General features: G+C 53.8%; 1 protein-coding gene across 11 annotated transcripts in view; it reads left to right on the forward strand.

Annotated features, from left to right (window-relative positions):
- Nucleotides 1–1227: 1227 nt before the first annotated feature.
- Nucleotides 1228–22694, forward strand: part of NEDD4 (NEDD4 E3 ubiquitin protein ligase) — a 31479-nt gene continuing 10012 nt past the window's right edge. For 2 of the 11 annotated variants that reach the window (XR_006415548.1, XM_044438803.1), the window contains exons 1-12: nucleotides 1228–1332; nucleotides 6031–6104; nucleotides 6770–6848; nucleotides 7414–7452; nucleotides 7612–7665; nucleotides 15089–15139; nucleotides 16137–16198; nucleotides 16784–16886; nucleotides 19843–20006; nucleotides 20645–20762; nucleotides 20848–21015; nucleotides 21368–21433. Coding sequence is in view for 10 of the 11 variants with exons in the window: in XM_044438803.1 (XP_044294738.1) it covers nucleotides 1276–1332; nucleotides 6031–6104; nucleotides 6770–6848; nucleotides 7414–7452; nucleotides 7612–7665; nucleotides 15089–15139; nucleotides 16137–16198; nucleotides 16784–16886; nucleotides 19843–20006; nucleotides 20645–20762; nucleotides 20848–21015; nucleotides 21368–21433 (1035 nt within the window). In the remaining variant the exon portion in view is untranslated. Of the gene's footprint in view, nucleotides 1333–6030; nucleotides 6105–6769; nucleotides 6849–7413; nucleotides 7453–7611; nucleotides 7666–11255; nucleotides 11466–11685; nucleotides 11870–15088; nucleotides 15405–16136; nucleotides 16199–16783; nucleotides 16887–18811; nucleotides 18976–19842; nucleotides 20007–20644; nucleotides 20763–20847; nucleotides 21016–21367; nucleotides 21434–22694 lie in introns of those variants that run through there. The other 9 variants (XM_044438799.1, XM_044438800.1, XM_044438801.1 and 6 more) reach the window with 9 other exon arrangements.

Here is a 22694-nt window from a genome sequence, read left to right on the forward strand (position 1 = left end):
AAGGGCCTGCAGCTGTGGCAACATCTCCAGGTAGGGCAGGAAGATTCCTGTCTGAACCACTTGGGAGTCACTGCGTACCAGTTAGTGCCAGGAAAATCGAACCCAGTGGGCCCGTGGCCTGGCCAGTGTTCCCGTGAGAAGAAACCCAACAGCAAGCTCTGAAGAGTTCACAGTGGTCTCTTTGTGCCCGTGCTTGTGGCTCGCCTGGGCAGGGCTGCAGGCCAGGAGGGCCGGAGGCTTCTTGGGAGAGCAGCCCCCAGGTCTTTTTCTCCCGCTTGCCGTGCAAGGGCTGAGCCGCAGAAGCCGAGTGGCCAGTGCCATCGATGCTACAAAGCAGGAGGGTCGCTCCAGCCTGCAGCTAAAGGCCACTGAGCACTCCCCAAGACGGAGAGCGGCCCCCTCCCCCAGCTCTCCCGGGAAGAGCGAGCAGGTGCCACATATGCGGAGCAGGAAGAGCCGGCGCATTTCGCAGAGCCAGCGGGCACATCCTGAGTGTTGCTGCATCGAAGGGCACACAGGCCTCTGCCTTCCGCACCCTTCTAAGGCTGGGCGCGGGGAGGGCTGCCAGGCCTCGTCCCGCAAGCAGGCGGACGCGAGCAGCAGCTTGGCCGATACAGCGAAACCGGTCGTTGCATCGGCATGCAACGTAGATGCAGGCGGGTCCCAGTCCTGGGCGTGCAAGCAGCGCGCCAACGGGGCGGGCAGTCGTATTATTCTCACTACTCCTATTATGCAAGGGAACCTCACGCCCTCCTGGCGGCTGCAGCATCCCGAGCGGTTTCCTGCACTGGCTGCGCGCCCAGCGGCGGCGCACCGGAGAGGCAGGCCCCGGGAGCTAAGCGGTCCCTTAGCCAAAGAGTGCTTCGGCCACTTCGACCGGGCTTCCTCACAGGGTTGTTGTGAACAGCCGGACCTGCACGCCATCCTGAGTTCCGCGGGGGAACCGGATGAAGAGGCAGCCGGGATGCTCCCCTGGCGGCGCGACGGAGGCGCGCGATCCTGAAGAGGGCGGGACGGCGCGCCGTGCGTGCTGACTGTGCCAGCCAATCCAGGGCGGGCGGGGCGGGGCGGGGCGGGCAGTGGTAGGAGGGACTTCTTCTGGACACGGGAAGGGCCGCGGCGCGCGCCAATCGGAAGCGGCGTCTCGAGCCGGGGCGGGGCCGTCCAGGTCGCCGGGCGTGGCCGGGCCTAGCCGGGCGTGGCCGGAGGGGCTTGTCTCGCCGCCGCCGCCGCCTGTCAGAGGGACGCGGGTGCGCGGGTGGGCCGCGCGGGGCTATGGCTGCCGCCTTGCCGGCGACGGTGCTCGGGCTGCCGGGAGGAGACGGCGCAGAGGTGAGCCCGCGCAGGGCGGCCGCGGCTCCGGCCTGCCCGCGCTCTCCCTGCGCAGGAGGGGCTCGGCTCCTGAGGGAAGTGGCGGTCGCTCCCCTGTGCCTGCCGGCGACTCGCCCATTTCGCGGCCGAGGCAGAGCGGGACCCGCGGGAAGAAGCGGCCGCGGGAGGGGGCGGGCGCCGCGGCGGCGGCGAGACAAGCCCCTCCGGCACCGGGCTCTCGCCGTAGTGGGACGCGTCCGCCAGGTCGTCCCTGGAAGCGCGTGGCTGGTTCTGCGGATGCCGAGGCCGGCGAGCGGCAGCCCAGCGCTGCGCCGGCCCTGCCTGCGAGGCTTCCGGCCTGGCTGCGCTGGAGAGACGCTGCGCGCGATCCCGCTGAGTGGGCGCGCGCTGAGGCGCGGGAGGTCGCCGCGCTTGCTCGCCCCTCTCCCCGCCGCCCCGGAAGGCCGTGCAGGGCGGCCTGGCCAGCTGGCGTGCGAGCGTGCCCGCTTCCTCCCCCTCCTGGCCGACGGGACAGCTCCGCGTTGCCCCCGCTCCCCGTCCGGCGCCGCGCCGCGCCGCGCCGCGCCGCCCCGCCCCGCCCGGTGTTCAGCCGTCTCAGGTGGCCGGGGAGTCCCAGGGCTGGGGCCTTTCCGCAGTGGCCTGGGAGGTGCGGGCCGAGCGCCTCTTCTCGTTCTGCACATTCTGGCTGTTGCAGCTTGAGGAATTCTTTGCGTGCGCCCTGTGAGAAAATACCTGCTTCTGAATTTTAGGGCAGGCTGCAGTTGTTCAGGGATGAAGCGGAGTATTTCTGCATGCACAGGAGCATTTTCCGTGTACTCATAGAATCCCAGAAGAGTAGAGTTGGAAGGGTCCACGAAGGCAACACTGGGTTCAACCCCCTGCTGTTGCAGGACACCAAGTTACACCATCCAACTCCGATGGCTGTCCAAGTTCTTTTTTGAATGTCTCTTGTGTGGGGGAGCTCACAACCTCTTTAGGAAATTGGTGTATTGCTCTGACAGTGAGGAAAAGTTTCCTGATATCTAGCCTGAATCTGGGTTGTCGCAACTCCAGTTGATTATTCTGTGTCCTATACTCTGGTTTCAGTGAGAAGAAATCTTGACTTTCTACACAGTGATATCATGTCCCCCCTCAGCCTTCATTTCTAAAGGCTGAACTTGCCCAGTTCTCCCTCACTCTCTCCTAGTAGGGCAGTGTTGCCAAACCCTGGATCACTTTTGTTACCCTCCTTTGGACCCTTTCTAATTTTTCTGCATCTTTCTTAAATCTTGGTGTCCAGCACTGGACATAGTATTCCAAATAAAGTCTGTCTAGTGAGCAGTATAGGAGAACTACTATTTCTTGTGATTTAGAAGTAGTACTTCTGTTAATGCATCCCAAAATAGCATTTGCCCTTTTGGTGGCTGCATCGCATTGTTGGCTCATGTTGCCCGTTGTCCACTAGAACTCCAAGGTCTTTTTCTTTCTCAGTTTTGTTGAGCCACGTATTCCCTATTTGTATGCATACATTTGGTTTCTTTTTCCTAGGTGGAGGACTTGGAACTTGTCCATACTGAATCTCATTCTTTTGCTTTCTGCCAGGGTTCAAGTTTATCAAGATCACCCTGGATCTTCATTCTGTCTTCTAGGTGTTCATATTTTGTATCATCTGCAAACTTGATTATCTCTCCTTGTACTTCCTCATCTCAGGCATTAATAAAGATGTTGAAGAGCGCTAGGTCCAGGATGGAACCCTGTGGCACCCCGCCAGTTACCTCCATCCAGTTTGAGGTGCCATTGATCAGCATTCTTTGTGTCCAATTTAGCCACCAATTTTGGATTCATTTGTTCACTTTTTGCTATTTCGTTTATCAGAATGTCGTGGGGTACTATGTCGAAAACTTTGCTCAAGTCAAGGTAGATTGTGTCCACAGTGTTCCTTCTGTCTGTTTTGGAGGTTACCCAGTCTGTTAAGTAGGCTCCTTCCCTCTTGGTGTGCTTCTTCCAATATCCAGCCTGTTGCGCATGTAAGACCTATCTGACGCTGTGCAGGCTGCCACTTCAGAAAAGGATGCTTGGAGGGTCGCAGGTTCCCCGCAAGCTCCCTCTGTGTTATCCTGCGCATTTCTGCCTCACTGAAGTACCCGAGAGACGTTCTGAAACAGTGCTGCTAGCCCAGACTTCAGATGTGGGAATCATGGTCCTTTAATGTCACTGAAGTCTTTAATGGCTGTATGCAATTAAAGCATCTGCCTTCGGGGCAGAATAAGGAAGTGCTCATTGGGAGGAGTTGACAAAAACGGGTGTTTTCCACTCTCCTCTGAGGCCTGATCCCTGTGGGGAAAAACAAATCCTGTAGCTTGTTTCCTTTCCTCCCCAAGAGTCTGGAGGAAATGACAGTGAGTGTGTCTTTGTGTGTGGGACTTAGGCAGAATACTAATACAGTGCTGTGTTCACATTTGCCCGCTAGAGGGAGCCCTTTTCCAGAAATTGGGAGATGCTTGTTGCTCTTGCAGTGTTACTGTGCCTGCCGATACTGGTGAAGGGGCATCGCTGCTCAGAAGGCCACTTCGGGGGTTCTCTTGCTAGTCCTCCACATTCCCTTGGGAAGAGATTGGCCCCATTTTGCTGCTCCAAGATCCTCTTGCTTGATCCAAGTGGCCAGCACTGCTAACTTCCGTTATTAACTCAAGTATGTTTTGCCCACCTTCCTGCCCTACTTTGCCTTCTTTGCTTCATGCTGGAAGACTGAAGCCTCTTCTCGGAGAAAAAGCCATCTAATTTGTTTTGGTATTAGCCCTTGCACATCCCCTGCCACACTCAGCCTCATGCAGATCACCCAAGCACCTCTTGAACAGTGTGGGTGACATCCGAGGCAGGCAGCACAACCCATTGCCTGAGCGTTTCTGTGCTACCGCTTTGGTGGGGAGGGCTTGGGCGGTTTCCAACAGGAGCAGCAGGACTGCCATTCTGTGCAGAAAGTAAATGATACTTGTAGAAAGTCAAAGTCACTGAACATTATTAAGAATCAGTTTAACGAATGGGTTTACTGTATGGTACTGGGGCATGCTGCTTGCCAGGAGCAACCTCCAGGACTGCTTGGGGTCATCATGGGATTAGTTCTGCACTTCTTTAGGGCCCGATCTTAGTCCTCAGTTGAACAGTTGAGCTTGGTTAACTTGCATGCATTCCAAGAGAATGAAGCAGAACCCCACACGTTTGCATTTCATACCTGTCCCCTGCCCAAAACTATAAATTCTGTAGTGCACAGAACATCTAGTATGCATGACCAAAACATGTAGGTAGCTTAAAGGCTCTGTTAGTTGCAATCCAAATATTTTTAGTTATTGCAGAAACCAAATATGTCTGTGCCTTAAAATGTAGCAAGCTGCTTTTTTTTTTAACCCAGAAAGGTCTTTAAAGTGGCATACAAGAGTCAAAAGAAAAAGAGGCAGTAACAGCCCTAGATTATTCTTTCCCACTAGCATCCTGTCCTCTGAGTGCCTTCCAGCAGAGCTCTTCCAGGTTGTTTGTAGCTTCTGACAAACTGGGCCAGAGAAAGAAATTGTGGAACCCTTGGTAGCTCACTGTGATGAATTTGCTCCGCATTTTAAGGATAAAGTCACCTGGATCGGTCATGAATTGGGCTCCACAGTCAATGCAGTTGAATTGAACTGAGGTGTCCAATTTTGTTGGACGAGTGTCTGTTACTGAGAACCGAGGATGCAGCTTGGCGAGCTTCAGCCCAGCACCCGCATGCTTGACCTGTGCCCATTGTGGCTCATCACTCAAAGTAAGGATGGGATGTGGACTTTGGCTATGAAGCTGCAAATGCCTCTTTGAAAGAGGGAGTGGCTCCAGCCTCTTTAAAGGAGGCTGTGATCAAAGCACTCCTGAAAGAAGCCAACGTGGGCCCAGATGCTAAGAGCTATAGGCCGGTACCCGCTTCTTCGGCAAGATGTTTGCGTGGGTAGTCGAACAGCTTTGGCACTCTTGGATGAAACAGAACACCTTGGTCCTCTTCATTCAGGCTTCAGGCCTGGTTCCCACATGGAGACGGCCTTGGTTGCCCTGTGGGATGACCTCTGCTGGGGGAAAGACGGGGGAGTGCGATCCCGTTGGTTTTGCCGAACCTCTCAATGGCTTTTGATACCATTGGACTGGACTCCTTCTGGATCGGCCATCTGGGTTGGGAGTTGGGGGTGCTGCTGTGTTGTGGTTCTGCTCCACAGCCTGCCAGCTGACTCCAGACGGTGGTGCTGGGGGATTATTGCGCAGCGCCGTGGCAGACTTGCCATGGGGTGCCGCAGGTCTATTTTTATCCCCCATCTATAGGAAACAGCTGGGGGGTGGTTCTGGAAGTATGTGCTAAGGCGTCTTCAGTATACTGGTAGCACTCAGCTCTACTTCTCTCTTTCATCTAATCCTGGTGAGGCAGGGGCCATTCTGAATCGGTGGCTGGGCTTGGCAATGGCTTGGATGAGGGCTTGCATAATCCCCCCCCCCTCCATTTTACCTCCACAAGAGCCCTGTGGGGTAGCTCAGGCTGAGCTTCAGTGGTTGGCTCAGTGGTGCCCAGGGAGCTTCACGCCAAAGCGGGAAGTGGAGCCCATCCCTTCCAGCTCCACACTGACTGCATGTGACCTGCTGTTAAAACTGCAAAGTTCAGTTTGCCATTTGGCCAGAAGTGAAGTATAAACAACACTGTTTCTCTTTCAGGAAAATACACGGATAGTGAGGTTGAAGATTATAGCTGGCCTCGGCTTGGCCAAGAAGGATCTCTTAGGAGCAAGGTGAGTGAGCTGTATGCACACAGAGCTGAGGAGAAGCCCACACAATGTCCTCGCGGGAAACCCACTGCACATGTTGTTGCGGTGCCAGCCTGAAGTGGAGGTACTGCTTTGGTTCCTCTGCTCAGCATTCGTATTCTTCCTCACGGAACAAAGCTACCAGAATGTGACTTGCATCCTAGATGTGGCATTTGCATATTGGGCTGAGGGCATGAAATCTCACACTGTTTCCAGCCCTGAAAAGCTGTGAGATTTGGCTAAGAGAATACAGCCTGTGGAGACATTTGGTTGGATTTGTATATGTTGTTTGGAAACTTGGGCTTGAATTTTTGCTCTGCTATGAAGTTTGCACGCACGCGAGGCATTCGCTGAGACCCCTGAGAAAACCATCTTGTTCATCATGAAATGTTGTAGGAATTTCACTCTCCCCTTGTTAGCTGAATGCTGGCTTCAAAATAGCAAGCCTGAATCACATCTGCCCCCATCTCTTGAGACTAAGAGGTTGTACCTTCTTTGGTAGAGGTGAAATACTTTTGGTGTAGCCAAAATGACAGGCGAGCGGTGCAAGTGCCTGTCAGTAAAGTTGTTCTGGCTGCCAAGGCCCAGGCCTCTTGCCAGGCAAACAGAATAATGCTGCGTAACTGTCTGTGCTTGTTTTATTTGCCCAGTGACCCATATGTGAAAGTGACAGTCCATGATTCGACGAAAGGAGTCCTTACCAGTGTTCAAACCAAAACTGCTAAAAAGGTTAGATTTCACATTTTTCCTAACAAATTGGGGCAGAATGCATGTCGGAGGATCATCGGACGCAAGATCGTTCTAATGAATCTGCCCTCTACATATCTGTTAGGCATGGTCTAAATACAGTTTTCCAAATGCCCAACTCCTGTTGGGAATGGAGCACTCCCAGAGATGTTGCCTATCGAGCCGCTCGCTACTTCCACAGCTGCGCTCCTTGCAGAGCTTGGAGTGTCTATGACCGCTGGCGGGAGGCTTCCCCATTCAGCTTGGTCATGTGTGGAGGCCAGCTGACTTCAGAGCAGCGGCCTCCAGTAAGGCAGCCATGGGATGGGGGGGGGGGGGCTGGCCTTGGTGGGCTCCCGAGAGGGATAGTGCCAGCCGCCTGGCCTGATGAGCAAGTTTTCCTCCTTAGCCAGGCTGAGCAGAGTGAAAGCAGCCAGCCCCGCCCAGTGGCTCGGGGCTCCAGAGGCAGGCAGCAGCATGCTGGACAGGACTGGGCTTTGTGGAGTCACCTGAGAGAAAATGGCATCTGTGTACTTCTTCTAGTGAATTGCTCTCTCTTTACTTGTAGACCTTGAATCCAAAGTGGAATGAAGAATTTTTATTTAGAGTAAGTGACCTTTATTGCATGTTAAGTGTCATAATCTGGCAGGCTTCTGTGACAATTCATGTCCTTTTAAGTTATGGCATCATAATGTTAAAACAGCTTTGTGGTATGTAATGCTCCCTTCCTATGATACCAACTAAACAGAGGGTAAATTTCTTCTAGGTCAATCCTCAGAAGCACAGGTTTCTCTTCGAAGTATTTGACGAAAACCGTTTGGTAGGTCTGCTTTTTGTCAGTGGTTGTTTGTTGCTGGAAAGAACCATAATCCTGTACCTCTGACCAGCCACCTTCGGCAGTTTGGCTTCTGTTGCCAGCAGTGGCACTGTGGCATGCAAGACACATTCACGGATTGGAGAAGGCGGTCAGGAATGGGGCAAATCCCAAGGGGAGACTGATGGCCATGCACTGTCCCCAGTATTTATTTATGTTATTTATTTATGTTGTTTATATCCTGCCTTTTTCCTGCAAAGGGCTCAAGGCAGCTTGCATCATTCTCCTCCTCCATCTTATCCCCACAACAACAACCCTGTGGGGTAGGTTGGGCCGAGAGTCTGTGACTGGCCCAAAGTCACCCAGTTGGCTCCATGGCCGAGCGGGGACTCGAACCCGGATTGCCTGAGTCCCAGTCCCACGCTCTTCACCACGACACCACCTGGGTGCAGTTCTTGCTGGGAACGGGCAGGGTGGTGCTGCCACAATCTTGTCCTGCTTGTGCTGGTTGGCCCCTGTGGGAACAGAACATTGCCCCCACCCCCGCCGTCTGACCAGCCAGTCTTCATCATCTCCTCCTCCTCCTCCTCCTCATTCGAGCATTGCCTTAAGGCAACAAGGCTGCCATTTCCGAATAGTGAGATGTTCCCCATTTCCCTTTTTCGTAAACTCCTTGTACTTGTTGACTTTTCTTCAGAGCTCTGATCTAGCTTAGCAACCAATGCTGAAAGTGGAAAAGGCTTTAATGGGGGAACTGGTAGTTGTGTAGTTGTGCTGAATGGATTGCACAGTTGCAAATGGGTGCAACTCTGCGTAGAAAACATGCGGCTGACCAAAGGAAGCTAACCCTAAAGGAAAAACACCCAGCACCTTAAGAATATTACATTAGTGATCACTGTCCCAAATTACTTGGCTCCGTTTTTCAGTTGCTATTCAGTTATGTTATTTTCACTCGCAAGGCTCAGATAAGGATTAAATAAGCTGTTCTTTTCTTCATAGAGGCTGTAAAATACTGCCCTTAATGTAAACTAACTCGAAATGTAATAAAGGTTAAATAAATACCAAGCAGAAAATATTAAGTCATGTGAGCAGCACAAGAATAAATGTTCCAGTGTTCTCTGCTACTCATGGATCAATTCCACATTGCTGTGGCAGGATTCAGAAATGCATCCTGTGTAATTTCTGGGGCTTTAAAGATGTCCGTAGCTGAATTAATGTTTGTTGGCTAGCACAGGCGATGGAACAGTGGTGCATTTTTCAAACGTTCCACTAGATGCCAGGAAAGAATTTGGCCTAGCAGCCACACCAGGAAAGGCAAAAGAAATTGAGATTGTGAAATGCTATCACTGCAAACATGTCGGGAGTGCTTCAGATTGACATATGCTGCTTGGTAGAGTAAATGTGCTCTCCTTGCTTCTGTGGTTCTGGTGTGAAATTGCGCTCAAATGTCTTCGCTTCATAAACAGCTAGGAGAATGGTTTGGTTTAGTGCCAGACCATAATGCCGGGATACTGCTTTTCCTTGTGCAGATGTCCAAGCTGAATTCTTAATAACTAAGAATGTCTTCCGTACTTAATGCAGAAAGGATCTAAGGGCTTTCTCAAAGCTGAGCACCAGCTTGCCATTAAAATGCACAGGTATTAAGCTGTAAAAGTGTGCTAGTTTTTTGGGGATCGCTTGCTTGTAATCACTTCTGGTTTTGCGCTCTAGTAATCTGTTCCACTCATCATTAAGACCACCCCTTCAAAATGAAAGGGCTGGCTGGCTTTCTTTAAAATGTATATACAAATGGCTTTTATAACTTACCCACACCAAAGCTACTTGCTCTCGTATGTATGTAGAACATACTCTTACCAGATTCTATTATGCTTAATGTTTAAAAACTGAATTCTAGATCTGATAATTACATGGAACTTCATTCCTACCAACTTCCTGTAACTCTAAACCACTGGGTAAAAATATTAGTGGCCGTACGCTGCTAAAGAAAGCACAGACCCAAATTCAGCTGGGGCAGCTGCAGGAATCTGTAGGAAGAACTGCCGTTGAGTTAATTTGCTGTGTAATAACCCCGTGCGAGTTAGAATAGAATTCAGACAAGGCTGGCAGTGTTTCTGCTGCAGCTGAGCTGAGCTTTAAAGGTCGCTGGGAAGAGTTCTTTGTAAGTGGATGTGCTCCTGGCCACGAGCAGCCCTGGGCAGGTCAGGAGCAGCGGAGCGGGGATGACGTGCGAATTTCAGGCACCAGCTACCTGCCCTTCTAGTGAGCTTTCTCGGTTACGCCGAGGATGAACTGGAGCGGGAACCTGGGCAGCTGCCTCTCGTTCTGATGACGAGGCGTTGTGACCTTCCTGGGTGGAAATGAGAGCAAATGGCAGCACAGTTGAGACTGCACTTCGCAGCCCAGAGGAGCCGCACTGATCCGCTTCTGGAGGCTCTGGGAGAGGTTTTGGATTCTTGCACGCGCATCCCAAACCGGAGCTGAATGCTGCCTCTGATGTGGTCCACATGGAGCAGAATCCCGAGCGAACGCCCTCCGGCCCTGCAACGCGGGAGGCCAACCAAGGGCCAGTTTCGTCCCAGGGACCGAAGAGGAGCGCCTTGCTGAAGATTTCCTTGCAGGCGTCAAGAGGCAGAGGGGATCTGCAGCCTGCGGCTTCCGAAGGCTGCTTGTCTCTGGCTGGCGCAAGGAGGAAAGGAGACGGTGGCGGCAGGAGCATGGCGGGCCATCAGCCCTCCCAGCTGACCAGCGGCATCCTGCCTGATGGCCCGGCGTTTGGTGGCGCTCCCAGCGGGGCCTCGGCGGTCAGCGATCGGGGAGCCTCGAGTAGCCCCGGCAGTGCTTGTTGTGGGTCATGTCCGAGCACCGCAAGGGATGGCAGGTCACGCAGCAGCGGCTGCTCCTTCTCCACCGGGGATGGCTGCCCGTGTCCTGCTCACGTGCCCTGTGGTGGCTGCGCAAGAGGAGCTGCCAACCACCACTCTGCCCCCCACAGACTCGGTGCTCTCCAGGAGTCCCTGGGCAGAGCTATTTTTGACCAAGGCGACGCCGAACACACGGTGAGGACGACAAAGCTGCCAGCCAGGAGAGAAGCAAACCTTCCCCTGCGGCGCTGCTCATCTCTGGTTATTTTCCCGAAGAGTCCTTCAAGTACCCCACCGATGTCTCCAACCTTGCCTCTGCCAAACGGGCATCCCGCGCAGGTATCTGCAAGCGGGCAGGTGCAAAGGGAAGACCGAGCAGTGCCCAGGGGTTCTCTCTTGACCATAGTCAATGGATTTCGACTCTCTAAAAGTGCTTGTCGTCCCAATGGAAGTAGAGATGTGAGACCACTTCTTTTGAACAGCTCCTTGTGGGAGAGAACATGGGCCCGGGGGGGCTCTGAACGCTCCGCACCAGAGGAAATGCCCCATGGGGGCTCTTGCATTTCATTTCACTTTTCTCGTGGAGAGCCTGCTTCTGGGGGAGGATCTGGGCCCCATTCCAGCAGGCCCGCTGGTGCAGCCCACCCCAGTTCACGGCGCCTGCACAGCACGGCCGCCTGTCTTACCTCGGAGGTGGAGCGGGCTGCCGGTGCCAGCAGCGAGAAGGGGCCAGCTGCGCAAAGGATCAGGGCCCAGCAGAGCCTGCAGAGGAGCCTTTCCCTGGGCTCGGCACGGTCGCCATTTTTGTCGAGCCTTGAGTCCTTTTCCAAGGCGGGAACACGGTCGCATTTACACATTCAGTTTGGGTTGGAGAGAGAGGCGAGCGCTAGCCGAGCACAGGCAACAGGTGGGATGCCTGGACCGGCACCGGTGAAGCCTCTACAGGTGAGTGCCTCTGAAAAGCCTGTCCTCTCCCAGCTCCTGCTGTTTATTACTCTGAGTTGCGGTTAAGTGGATTAATGCCCACATTTCACAACACCGTGCAAATAACAACTTGCAGGCTTAATGGGAGCGGGGCTCTTTTTGCACTTTCACACGCTTATTAGAAAGTTGTAGTGCGCAAGAAGCTAGCTTGTGTCTAATGGTGTTCCGGTGTGGTTAACCTTGGTGTTCCACCAATGCGGGCAGCCTGTAAGCAGGAAAAAGTGCGTCACAACGGAAAACGAGATCATGCAGTTCTGCTGCTCCTGTATCGCTATAGGAAGGCTTCGCAGCTGTGACTAGAGTAGTAAAATGACAGGGTGTGAGTGTTTCTGCAGACTGAGCTCGCGGGTGCCATGTGTCGTAAGGTAAGACCTGTCGGTCCTGAAAGGGGCTCCCCACACCCCACGGCACCCTAAAAGCTGAAAGCCATGTTCCACTGGGACATGTGACAAGCTGCTAAACTTTAGGAGGGAACATGTCCTTTTAAAGTCCGCTCATCAAGCTGAATTTCGCTTAACTGGCTCGTTTCGGAATGTTCTGCACTTGCTTGGTAGAAGAAGGAAAGGGAAAGTGTACCGGCTGCATATTACGCAGTCCAGTTTTGCAGGTGTTTTTGTTTTTATTGAAACTTGTCATCAAAGGAGGCGAAACTTAGGAAAGGCTGACTGTTTTTGAAATAAATATTTAAATATTTAGGGATGCTATAAATACGTGTAAAATATAAATATTGTTTTAAAAATAACTGCTGCCTCAAATTCTTTCTCGAAGCAGAAAAAGTATTGTTATTTGTCTCTCGTACCAGAAATTCTGACACGCATCTCTCTGTTTTGTTTTTCTGAGCTCTGACTCAGAAACAACGGCTGCTTTTTTCTTTCCTTCCTCCTGCAAGTTGCTATTTTAGGCATGCTGCTTGTTTCACAGACTGTGAACTCGGCAGTAGTTCTGGGTGGTGTGAAGCGTTGCACAGCCTGGACGGGCCGCGAGTACATTGTCGAGTCAGTTTCTTTCAGCAGCAGAAGCAGCAGCTTTCTGAAGTGACGGTCACTGTGCAGCAGCAACACAGAGAGCTGCTGCGTCGCTCCCAATTTTTTCTGGAAATTAACTTCAGGTCAAAAGTTTATATTGATATTTTCCTAGTATCCAGGTTATGTATAAATTGAAGGTGATCTTCTAGTCCTGGCAAATGGAAGTGCATTGCCGCGGCGCCCTCTTGCCTCGAAACTAGTCCAGCACACGGCATGCGAAAGATCGGAAGTGTAGCACAAAACATGAGCAGGGGAACAGGGTTTGATGCATGGCCAGCTGATGATATTCTGCAAGGCGCCTCTGCCCTTATGAAAACTGTATCCCTACTTGCCAATTAGGCGGTAAGTCTGGGTCTGCAGCCCCCGTGGCTGCCTTACTAACTCAGTGAGGTGACCAGAACAGTTTAATGCGGATAGACCCCCGGTGCCTCTTTATTTTGACTAAAACGGCCCTGCAGCTTTGACTGAATTAGGCTGAGCAAAAATAAATGTGAAGCGATGTTGGGGTGACTACAGCCTTACTAAACCACCACTTCAGGACTGTCTTGTTGAAAAATAGCCCAGCCTAACGATTTAGTTTAACTACACATGCCATCTCCAATTATAGTTCCGTGTTGTGATACATTTTAAAATTAACAGCCCTGAAAATACTCCCTTGACTCCAATTCGTCTGGCCGGGGGTAAGGATATGCAGGGCCTCGGTTCAAATTTAACCGGAGGATATTGGAGCCACCCGCAGCCATGCCAGCTGTCTCGTCCGGACTCTCACGAGAGGCCTGTGCGCTTGGCCCTGAGGCTCCCGGGCCGCCCGGCCGCCTGCTCTGCCACGGCTCCAGTGGGGTTTCTTGGCTGCCGAGGGCTTCTGCGTAATCTGTGCCCTTGCAGCGGCCTCTGGGCAAAACCGAGCGTGGGGCCCCAAGCTGACAGCAGGCCTGTACCTTGGACTGAGAAGGCGAGGGGGGAGAAGAGGTGGGCCGCCTGCGGTGCAGGGGCTGGGGGCGCCCCGGGATGCCACAAGGGGCACTGTGCAGGAGAATGAGAGGGAGGCCCACGATCTGCAGGGCCTCTCGAGGATGCGCAGGGAGAAAGGCAGCTAGAAGAGTCGGGAGGCTGGGGGAAGTGTGCAGTCGTTGAAAAGGTTTAACTTACGAAAAAGCTGAGCACGGGAGACGTGGTCGAGCTGCACGGCATTATGCCTGGTGTGGAGAGAGTAAGGAGGGCGACGCTTCCTCCCCCTCCTCTGAACGCTAGAGCCCAGTGGGGTTATTCTGGAAGGAAGCCTGAGGGAAAGTTCCGGGCAGAGGAGAGGAAGGCCTGCACAGGGCGCATCTTTCAGCTGGGGCATCCCCTACCACCGGACGCAGCAGTGGCCACAAGTTTGGTGGCCTGAATCAAGTTGGGGTTGGGCAAACTGCTGCGGCCTGAGCTGTTGTGGCCCCTGGTTGTGGTGGCCATGCAGGCCTTAGGTTAGGGGAGGCAGGGTGCCTTGGGAAGCCTGGTGCCGAGGAACTTCAGCTGGTGCTCAAGCCCCCGCCCCATGGGCTCGCCGTGGCTGGGGGGTTGGCTGATCTGCGAGCAGGACGTGGGGCTAGATGGGCCTGGGTCTGCCAAAGCAGCGCCTGCAGTTTTTTGTTTGTTTTTTTCTTATGGTGCTTAGCCTTGAAAAATATCAAATGAGGGCACTGATTGTTGGAACATGCTCTGGTTCAGGAATGGCTGCACGCAGGATGTGGGTCAAAAAGAGCTGACTGCTGTGTTCCATTCGCTTGTGATACTCAAGCACAGCAGACATCGTTTGAATGAGTCGCAACGTTGACATGTCTATTGTCGCAAAGGCCATAAATGCAGAGCCGTGCACTGGCCCTTTGTGTCCCATCGCCGTAGCAATGTGCAGCGATCAAGCGTGCGAGGCAAGGCCTTTTCTGTGTTAGCACCTAAGTCGTGGCGCGCCGTCCATGGGAAGGCCTGTCGAGCTTCTCTTTGGCTTGTTTTCAGTGAGCAGCTAAGACCTGCTTGCCTGCTCCAGCAAACTTTCTACCTTGGTGCCTGCATTTCATTTCTGTATGAACTGTTGGCTTGGTGTCCAGCCTGCAGCCTGTGTTCAGTCTGGCATTTATCACTGGCCCGGTAGCTGTAGGTGAGCAGGTGGAAATGCCTGCTGGCAGGGGAGTAGTGGAGCCCTCCCTTCTTCCTGTGTGCCAGTCGCAGAGGTCTAGAAACTTTGATGAGCTTTTCAAGATCGGCCAGTTTATGCCAAACCTTGGTCTTGCAACTGATTGTTTTAATTGTACTGTTTGCTTCTTTGATGAAAGAAATGAATTTCAGGGAAACAGTGTAGACACTAACTTTCTTTGGTTTCGAACTTATGAAGGGGACAGTTGCTAAGTAGTAAGACTTTTTGGAGAAAGAAGCTCTGCATTACTTTCCATAAAGCACACCTAATTCCCCTACTTAAAACGTATCCTCAACTATATAAAGGAGCTGATAGCTTTGGATCTGTGTGGGTGCTGAGGCCTGCTCCTGACAGCCCCTGATCAATAACCGTTTCTCTCTTCCTAGACGAGAGACAACTTTCTCGGCCAAGTCGATGTGCCTCTCTGTCAGCTGCCGGTGTGTATTTAACAGAAATGTTGTGGGAAAGGCGCCTTGTGGGCTTGATCAAAATACTTGACGGTGTCGTAATCAAGTACCTCTGGAGTGCAGTCGTGTGGAGCCCTGGACACCCAGCCTTCAAGCCTGAGCTTGCAGGGCTTCTGGGACTGGCACTTGGTGGGCAGGGCTGCCCGGTCGCACCTCCTTGTTGTGGTGGCTTCACCCCTCTGTGAGCAGCACCGTTTCCTGCTGCCATGCCAGAGTGCTTTGACCACTGACACAGGTAGGTGTGACACGGATGGGTTTTTCAGTGTCTCCGGAGAGTTCTTTAACAGCTTCCCCCACCTGGAGTTCTTCAGCTTTTTTGGACTTCAACTCCCATTGGCCCTAACCAGCATATCCAGTGGTCAGAAATGCTGGGACTTGCAATCCAAAGCATCTGGAGGGCACCAAGCTGGGAAAGGCTGTTTCTAAACTCCTAAAGAATAAACTGTTCTTGTAATTCTCTTTAGAACACTTCTGCAGAAATTCATAATTATCCCTTTATCATCTTTAATACAGAAAATGTCCTGTCTGGTATTTTAAAGTTCAAACGTGCCTGCATGCTGTCAAAAAGGACTGTACAAGTTCCACTGAAACATAAGCCTGACCTGAGAGACGACCTTGGGCCCAACCCCATCCTTGCTTGGGGCATGAGACTGCAGACCTCTCAGTGCTGTAACCAAAGAAAAAACCTTCTCCGGAACTCCGTCCTGGCGCTCATGATTAGAAACGTAGAAACAGAGCGAGTCAGAAGGGGTCTCCTGGGCCATCTAGTCCGACCCCCAGCTCTAGCCGACTCCGCTCACGACATGCCCACCATGTGCATGTCTAGCCTGTCCTTGAATTAGCATGTCTAATTCAAAGCATGTCTGTCCCAAAATGGGTCCATTGTGGGAAGGTGTGGGCTGTGCCTGAGATGTGTCTGCCATGGGAGCCTTTCCCACCCAAACCCAGAACTGCAATTTCATTTCAGACAGAGAATCCAGCGAGAGAGAGGCCGTACACATTTAAGGATTTTCTTCTTCATCCAAGGAGGTTAGTAAGTGGCAGTGCTGGAAAGGGCTAAATGCTTCGATTTGCACCGTGCCTCTCCACAAGTGCCTCTTCCGACATTGCTGGGGCTGGCCACCAAGGAGAGGACGTGCCCCGTGGCCGCCCCGTGGCGCTGTGGAGCCCATCACAGGCCCACGTGCTCAGAGGACAGACCTGGCGGCAGGCGGAGCCAGGAGGGCTGCCTCCCCGTGGAGGTCTCCTGGCAGCACCCGTTCACAGGTCCTGTGCTGCTCTCCTGTCTTTCCCGCCTTAGCAGGTCTTTTCCAGTAGGAAAAAGGACCGGAGAAGTAGGGCGGGGGGGGGGGGGGCTGGGAGCAGCAATGGAAGGCGACTGTGCCTGGAAATCCTGCAGAGTTCCCTGAGCGAGGCTGTGAGGCTGCACAGTAGGGGCCTTGCCTGGAAGCAGCCCTGCCAGCAGTGTGGGGCCAAGGCCTGGCTGCCGGCCCTCTTGCACTTGCTCTGGCAGGAGCCGGCGATGGCGAAGGGCACTGCTCCTCATAGATGGTCACAGGCATTCGGCAGGCTTGCAGGCTTAGCCGGTCTTGGTTTTTTTTGTCCCTGGTTCAGTAATAAATCCAGAGTGAAAGGGCATCTCAGGCTAAAAATGACGTACCTGCCTAAGAGGAACGGCTCTGAAGAAGACGGCACAGAACAGGCAGAAGAACTCGAGGTGAGCGCTTGATCTTTGGCGTTAAGACCCAGCAGACGCAGTTCAGAGAGCTGTAGTTGTTGGCGCCTGCTCTGTGTTGGTCCCATGGTTTTGGTTCAGTCCCTCCTTCCTGGGGGCTCCGCTTGCCGCGTGTGGCTAATGGTCCTCATCTGGTGTCCTTCCCACCTCCCAGAATACGTGTATCAGCCGAGTTCTTGGTACTTGGCATTTCAGACTTCCCTGTGTACGTGGGAGGCAGAGCTGAACCCCAGATGTTCAAAATGTAGTGACATGTTTTATTTCTTGACTCTGGAATCTCTCTAAGTAAGAAAGCCTAACCGCACAGAGTCTTGCAGCACTCAAAGGGCTCACACGCTCGTCATGGTACAAGCCTCTGAATATATAGTCCGAGTCAGCAGAGGCATGAAGTGCTAACCTCAGGTTGGCCGACTGATAAACGCCTGGCCGCGGGTAGGGAGGGTAAACCACATCGTCAGAATTGGAATGAACTCTGCATTTAAGGTTCCTCCGGCCATGTGGTTTACTTTCCACCCCTGGCCCCGCCGTGGCTGTATAGATCTGCCAGTTGGAGGTGAGCATCTCATGAACCTGATGAAGTGGACGGTCTCCGTAAGCCCATGCCAGGATAGATGGGTTGGTCTTCGAGGGACCACAAGCCTCTTAGTTCTTGCTGCGACAGACGGCATCCACTCTGGGTGAATTGCTCTGCAGTCTGTCCAGGGACTTCCCTTTATGTCTCAGTGGAACCGTCAGATTACAAAGAAGACAAAAGAGCAACAGGTTTGATTTGACCTGACTTGAAGTAAATGTGGAAGATACGGGATGAAATGCTACACATTTCACAACATGATGTCCCAGTGGGAGATCCCCTAACTCGAGGAGAACTCTGCATTTGGCACAGCATTTATTTTATGTTAGTTAACAGTTTAGGTAAGAACATATTAATTAGTCCATATTTTAAAAATTTATATACCCACCGAGTTTTGATTAGAAATAAAAATGCATACAGTATTTGAGTTGAAATCCATAGCAGGATCCCTGTAGAGCTGTATCTGCTCATCAAATGAGGCATTCTCAGTATCTTCATTTTTTCTCTCCCTTCCCCTGCCAGCTGAGTTAGCATCTACACAACTCCATTGCTACATCAAAATACCTGCTTATCTCCCCTCACAATTGGAGGGTTACAAAAATAGATGTTCTGCATATGTACCCTGTCAGAAAATGTGGGAAAGTTTTAATGAGAAGGGGGGAGATGGATCTACAGGATGCCTGGACAGCTTCACACTGTTGCATCCATACTAGATCGTTGTCCCTCTTGGCTAAGAAGAGCTCTCAGGGAGAAGAGATGTGGTTAATGCTTCCTTAGGTAAGGGAGTGCTCCCATGCTGCCTTAAACAGGCAGTGGCCACAGCAAAGAAACCCTCTCTGGGCCCAGAAGATCTCTGTGTTAGGACAGTGGCAAATATGCCCTTCCTGGGCAAGGGTCTTGAGTGGCTGGTAACCAATTACCTGGATCCACTTCAGTTGGAGTTCAGGCTGAGGTTTGGCATGGAAACCGCTCTGGCTGCCCTGCGTGGTGACCGCTGCTGGAAGAGAGGGAAGGGAACGTGACCCTGTTGGTGCTCCTGGACCTCTTAGTGGCTTTCCAGTGCATCAACTGGGGTAGCTGAGAGGGGGTGCACTACCTGCTCCAGTGGCGCACTCTCCGAACAGTCGCTCCGTAAGGTGTTGCTTGGGGGGCCTTGCTGAGCCCCGCCAGTGCTCCTGCACGGGGTTCCTCAGGGCTCGCTCTCGCCCCCGAGCTTTTTGGCATGGGCATGAAACTGCTGAGGGGGGGTCACCTGGAGTCTGGGGGTGCATTGCCATCAGTGTGCTGATGACAGACAGCTCCATTTCTCCTTTTCCTCTCCAGCAGGTGAGGCTGTGGATGTGCTAAACCGCTGCCTGGCTGCGCCTGGACTGGATGAGGGCTAAAAAACTGAAGCTCCATGCAGACCAGACTGGGATGCTGGTAGTGGGTGTTTCCTTTGACCGGATGGAGAGAAGTCAGCCTGCTCGGGTTGGGGTTGCATTGCCCTTGAAGGAGCAGGTTTGTAGCCTGGGGGTGAGCCGTGAGCTGTCTTTCTCACTGGATGCCCAGGTGGCCTCGGTGGCACAGGGCACCCTCCACCAGCTTCCACTGGGGCCCAGGACAGCCCTCTCTGAACAGGGTTAGGGCTGAGGTTAGACTCTGGCCGGCTCTAAGGGAGATGGCTGCAATGCGCTGCCCGGAGCAGAGGCATGAGCTAATGCAGCAACCAGATGCAGAGCCGGGACCGGAAAGTCCTGGCGCAGCACTCGTCTGGTTCACTTATATTCCTTGCCCTTGTGCTTCGAAGCCCACTTTAAGGCGCTCGCTGTAAACTTGCACGGCTTGGAACGGTGCTGTCCGACAGCACTGCTCCCAGCTGCAGTCAACATTGGGCGCCTGCTTCGGACTGCTGCTTTCAAGGGAGGTTCAGTGGGAGGCAAGAAAGGGAAGGGCCTTCTCAGGGGTGCCCGCTCAAGCTTTGGAACAAGCTCCCCACAGAGGCTCACCCGGATGTGAGCCTAATATATTTTCAGTGCCAGGACTGTTCTCCCTGACAGCACTTTTTCTTAGCTTTAGTATTCTATTGGGGCATCGTGTCAGCCACTTAATGGATGTCGTGCCTTAATTTGCGTTCCGCATTGTCGCTTTCAACACTTGGTTTTACGTTGGGCTTTTCCTTCTTTGTACTGTAATTTTGTTTGTGTCTTTTGTATTTGGTGTGGTGCTTCACGTGCTGTTGCAGTCCACCCAGATGGCTTTGGCTCTTGGGTGGGATGGAAGTGAGGCGAGGGGCCGCAGCAGCAGCGCAGCCCTGCATGGTGGACAGGGGCTGTGCGGAGCCAGCGGCCCGGTGGCCTGACCGGGCGCTCCTGTTGTCACCCTCAGCCCGGCTGGATCATCCTGGAGCAGCCCGATGGCCTGTCCCAGGCGCAGGAGGAGCGAGAGGCACCCCTCCCCGCAGGCTGGGAGGAGCGGCAGGACGTCCTCGGCAGGACCTACTACGTCCACCACGAATCCAGGAGGACCCAGTGGGGACGGCCGGCTGCACAGTACGTCGAGCCCCATGCCTCACTCAGCCTGCCTGCTGTGGTGAGGCAACCGCACAGGATGGCCGGGCGGTGGCCGGCCGGGCTGTCCGCACCCCCGCGTGCCAGGGGTAGGGCAGGCTGCAAGACGCCCTCGGAAGGAGGCTCCTGCCCCCCCTACACGGCAGTATAAATAATTCTGTGGATTGCCATTCCGGAATAAATTGCTCCCTGTGTGGGTAGAAATCTGCCCCTTTGGCCCCGACTCCTGGCAGAGGACGGCCCCCTCCTCTGCAGCCCTGGGGCCATGATTGGCCAGTCCCCAAGGCATGGGCCAGGCCCCCAAATCGGTTTCCGGTTCAATGGACTTGTCAGTGAACCAAGTCAATTAGGATCACTTAAAGATAAAACCAGCAAAGTTTCCAGTGGCCCTTGAAGAAATATTTCAGGTATCACTGGGCGGTTTTGTCCTGACAGTCTAAGGTGCCCTCCCACTGGAAATGTGAGCTAAGCGTGGGATAAATTGCCGCCTCAGACTAGCTCACACGCCCTGAGGCTTCTGGGATAGTTCACCCAAGCAGTTGTGGGAGGGTGTGGGGGCAGGGAGGGAGCTGGCCTCGAAACCCATCTGTCTGTGCTGCAATGAGAGCCTTCTTGGACAGGGACGGCAGGCCCAGTGTGGGAAGTGGCGGCTTTCAGCTGGAGGTGCAGCACGCGTTTGCCCACCGGCACCAGATAACGGAGGAAGCGGAGACCCTCGACTGCAGGGACTCTCCCGAGGTGAGTGCCTCGCTCTCCCCCCCTCCTGGCTGAACAGAGGCCTGCGAGCGCCCAGTTCCGACACGCCTTTCCTGGTTTCCGCCAGAGCTGGGAGATCATAGCAGAAGACGAAGCCACTGCCTACAGCAGCCAGGCCGCCCAAGCGCCGGGGCAGCCAAGCAGCTCCGGTGGAGAAGCCTGCCTCGCAGAGGAGCCGAGCGCTCAGCTGACGACCTTCGGGGGTTCGGTAGCTGGCCAGGCGGCACCCCACGCTGTGAGCACCCGGAGAGACCCCACGGGGCGGGCCCCTCTCGGCAGCAGGCCAGGGCACCCTCTTCCCAGGCGCTGTCACAGCAGGGCCTTCTGTGGGCCAGCTCGCGCCAAAGGCAGGGTCACTCGGTCACATCTGTGGTCTGCACTTGCGCATCCTGCACCCAGGCATTTGCGCAGCGCACAGACCGCAGCCGAAGAGCACGCGCCACGCTGGCGCCGAGCACCGGATCCGAGGTGGCGAGGGCGTTGCAGTGCGCGCAGGGGGGAGGTGGGAATGCACGCCACAGGAACAGCCGCTGTGCTTCCCGCTTCTTCGTAGCGGTGAAAGCAGCCCTTCTTTCTTCTTTTCCAAGAGCGACTGCGGCAGGGGAGGCAGCCTGCAGACTTACCAAGTGGAGGAGCGTCCGGCGCTTCCTGTGGTGAGTTATGCCCCGGCATGACACCTCCAGGCCTCTTCCAGCGTGCGACCCGCTTCTCATGGGGCTTGTGGCACGCCGCTGGGCCCCCGCTGCCATGCAGCCTTGACGGGTTCCGACTGCTGTTTAAGGCTGGATGCCAGGCACTACCAGGGCACTTCTTGATTTATAGGCAAGAGTTCAAAGACTCTAGGCACAACTGTGAAAGCATTTTGCTTGGGGAAAGGTGTACCTTCACAAGGATGCTAAATAATCCGGGGCTATCCTAGCAGGGTCCATGGCGGAAAGTTGCAAATAGAATAGTTCAATAAGCACTTGCCACACTTCAGTAGCTGACACGAGACAATATCAGCCATTGTAATCTTGTTGCTTAACCATGAACCAACACTTCTCAGACCCTCCCCAGGTTTCAAGCTACTCCAGAAAGGGGAAATATTTACTCCTTTCCCTTCCAGACCTGCACTTCTGGCCACTCCTTTTCATAGTGCTGAGTACTGCAGTTCTCTGATGGGTGAGCGTATCTCCCCATGGTTTATTTGGCAGCCATGCCATGTATATTTCTGCACGTTTCCCAAACTGACAGGGAACCACAGCAACCATAGGAGTAAATGCTCCAAAAAGGAGCTGTGAGAGTGTGAGTGGGGGGAATTAATATCTGCCCATCCTGGAGCCGCACACTTGTGAAAGACTAACAAAAATAATTTTAAAAGTTCACAAATACTCCTCAGAGACACCCCTGCCCCCAGATGACCCCTGTCCCCACATGACCCCAAAGCTCTGGGGGGGGGGACCCCTCCTCAGTAAACCAAAAGGGGTGGTGATCCAAGCGGGAAGGGAGGGACAAGATGGGTTCTGTCACAAAGTACGCAGGGATGCTGGCTGGAGGTTCATGGGAGAGGGAGGGAGGGGAAGAACAAGCCATGCTGAGCCTGGCCTCATGCTCGGTGTATTGAGCAATCCGCGTTGCGTGGCTCATGTTCAGAGCGGCTTCCATGTTGTGCCAGTGCAGTCGGGAATGTGGCTTCTGCCTCCTGACGGCCCATCCTGCCTGTGGCAGGAATGCTTCAGAGGTCAGCCTGAGAGCAGGCTCTTTCCTCCTGGCTTAAGCAGGGGGGCAAGATTGGCCTTCATCCTTCCGCATTACTGATGGTTACCCACTTCTGTAGGGGCAGCCTGGGGCACAGTGTGCAGCTTCGCAGGCGAAGGCCAGGGAGGGCCCTGCTTTGGTTCCAGGTGCAGAGGAGGCCTCTCCCGTTCCGGGTGG

The sequence above is a fragment of the Varanus komodoensis genome, unplaced genomic scaffold (assembly GCF_004798865.1).
Source record: "Varanus komodoensis strain SLA01 unplaced genomic scaffold, ASM479886v1 scaffold33, whole genome shotgun sequence".
Classification (NCBI taxonomy): domain Eukaryota; kingdom Metazoa; phylum Chordata; class Lepidosauria; order Squamata; family Varanidae; genus Varanus; species Varanus komodoensis.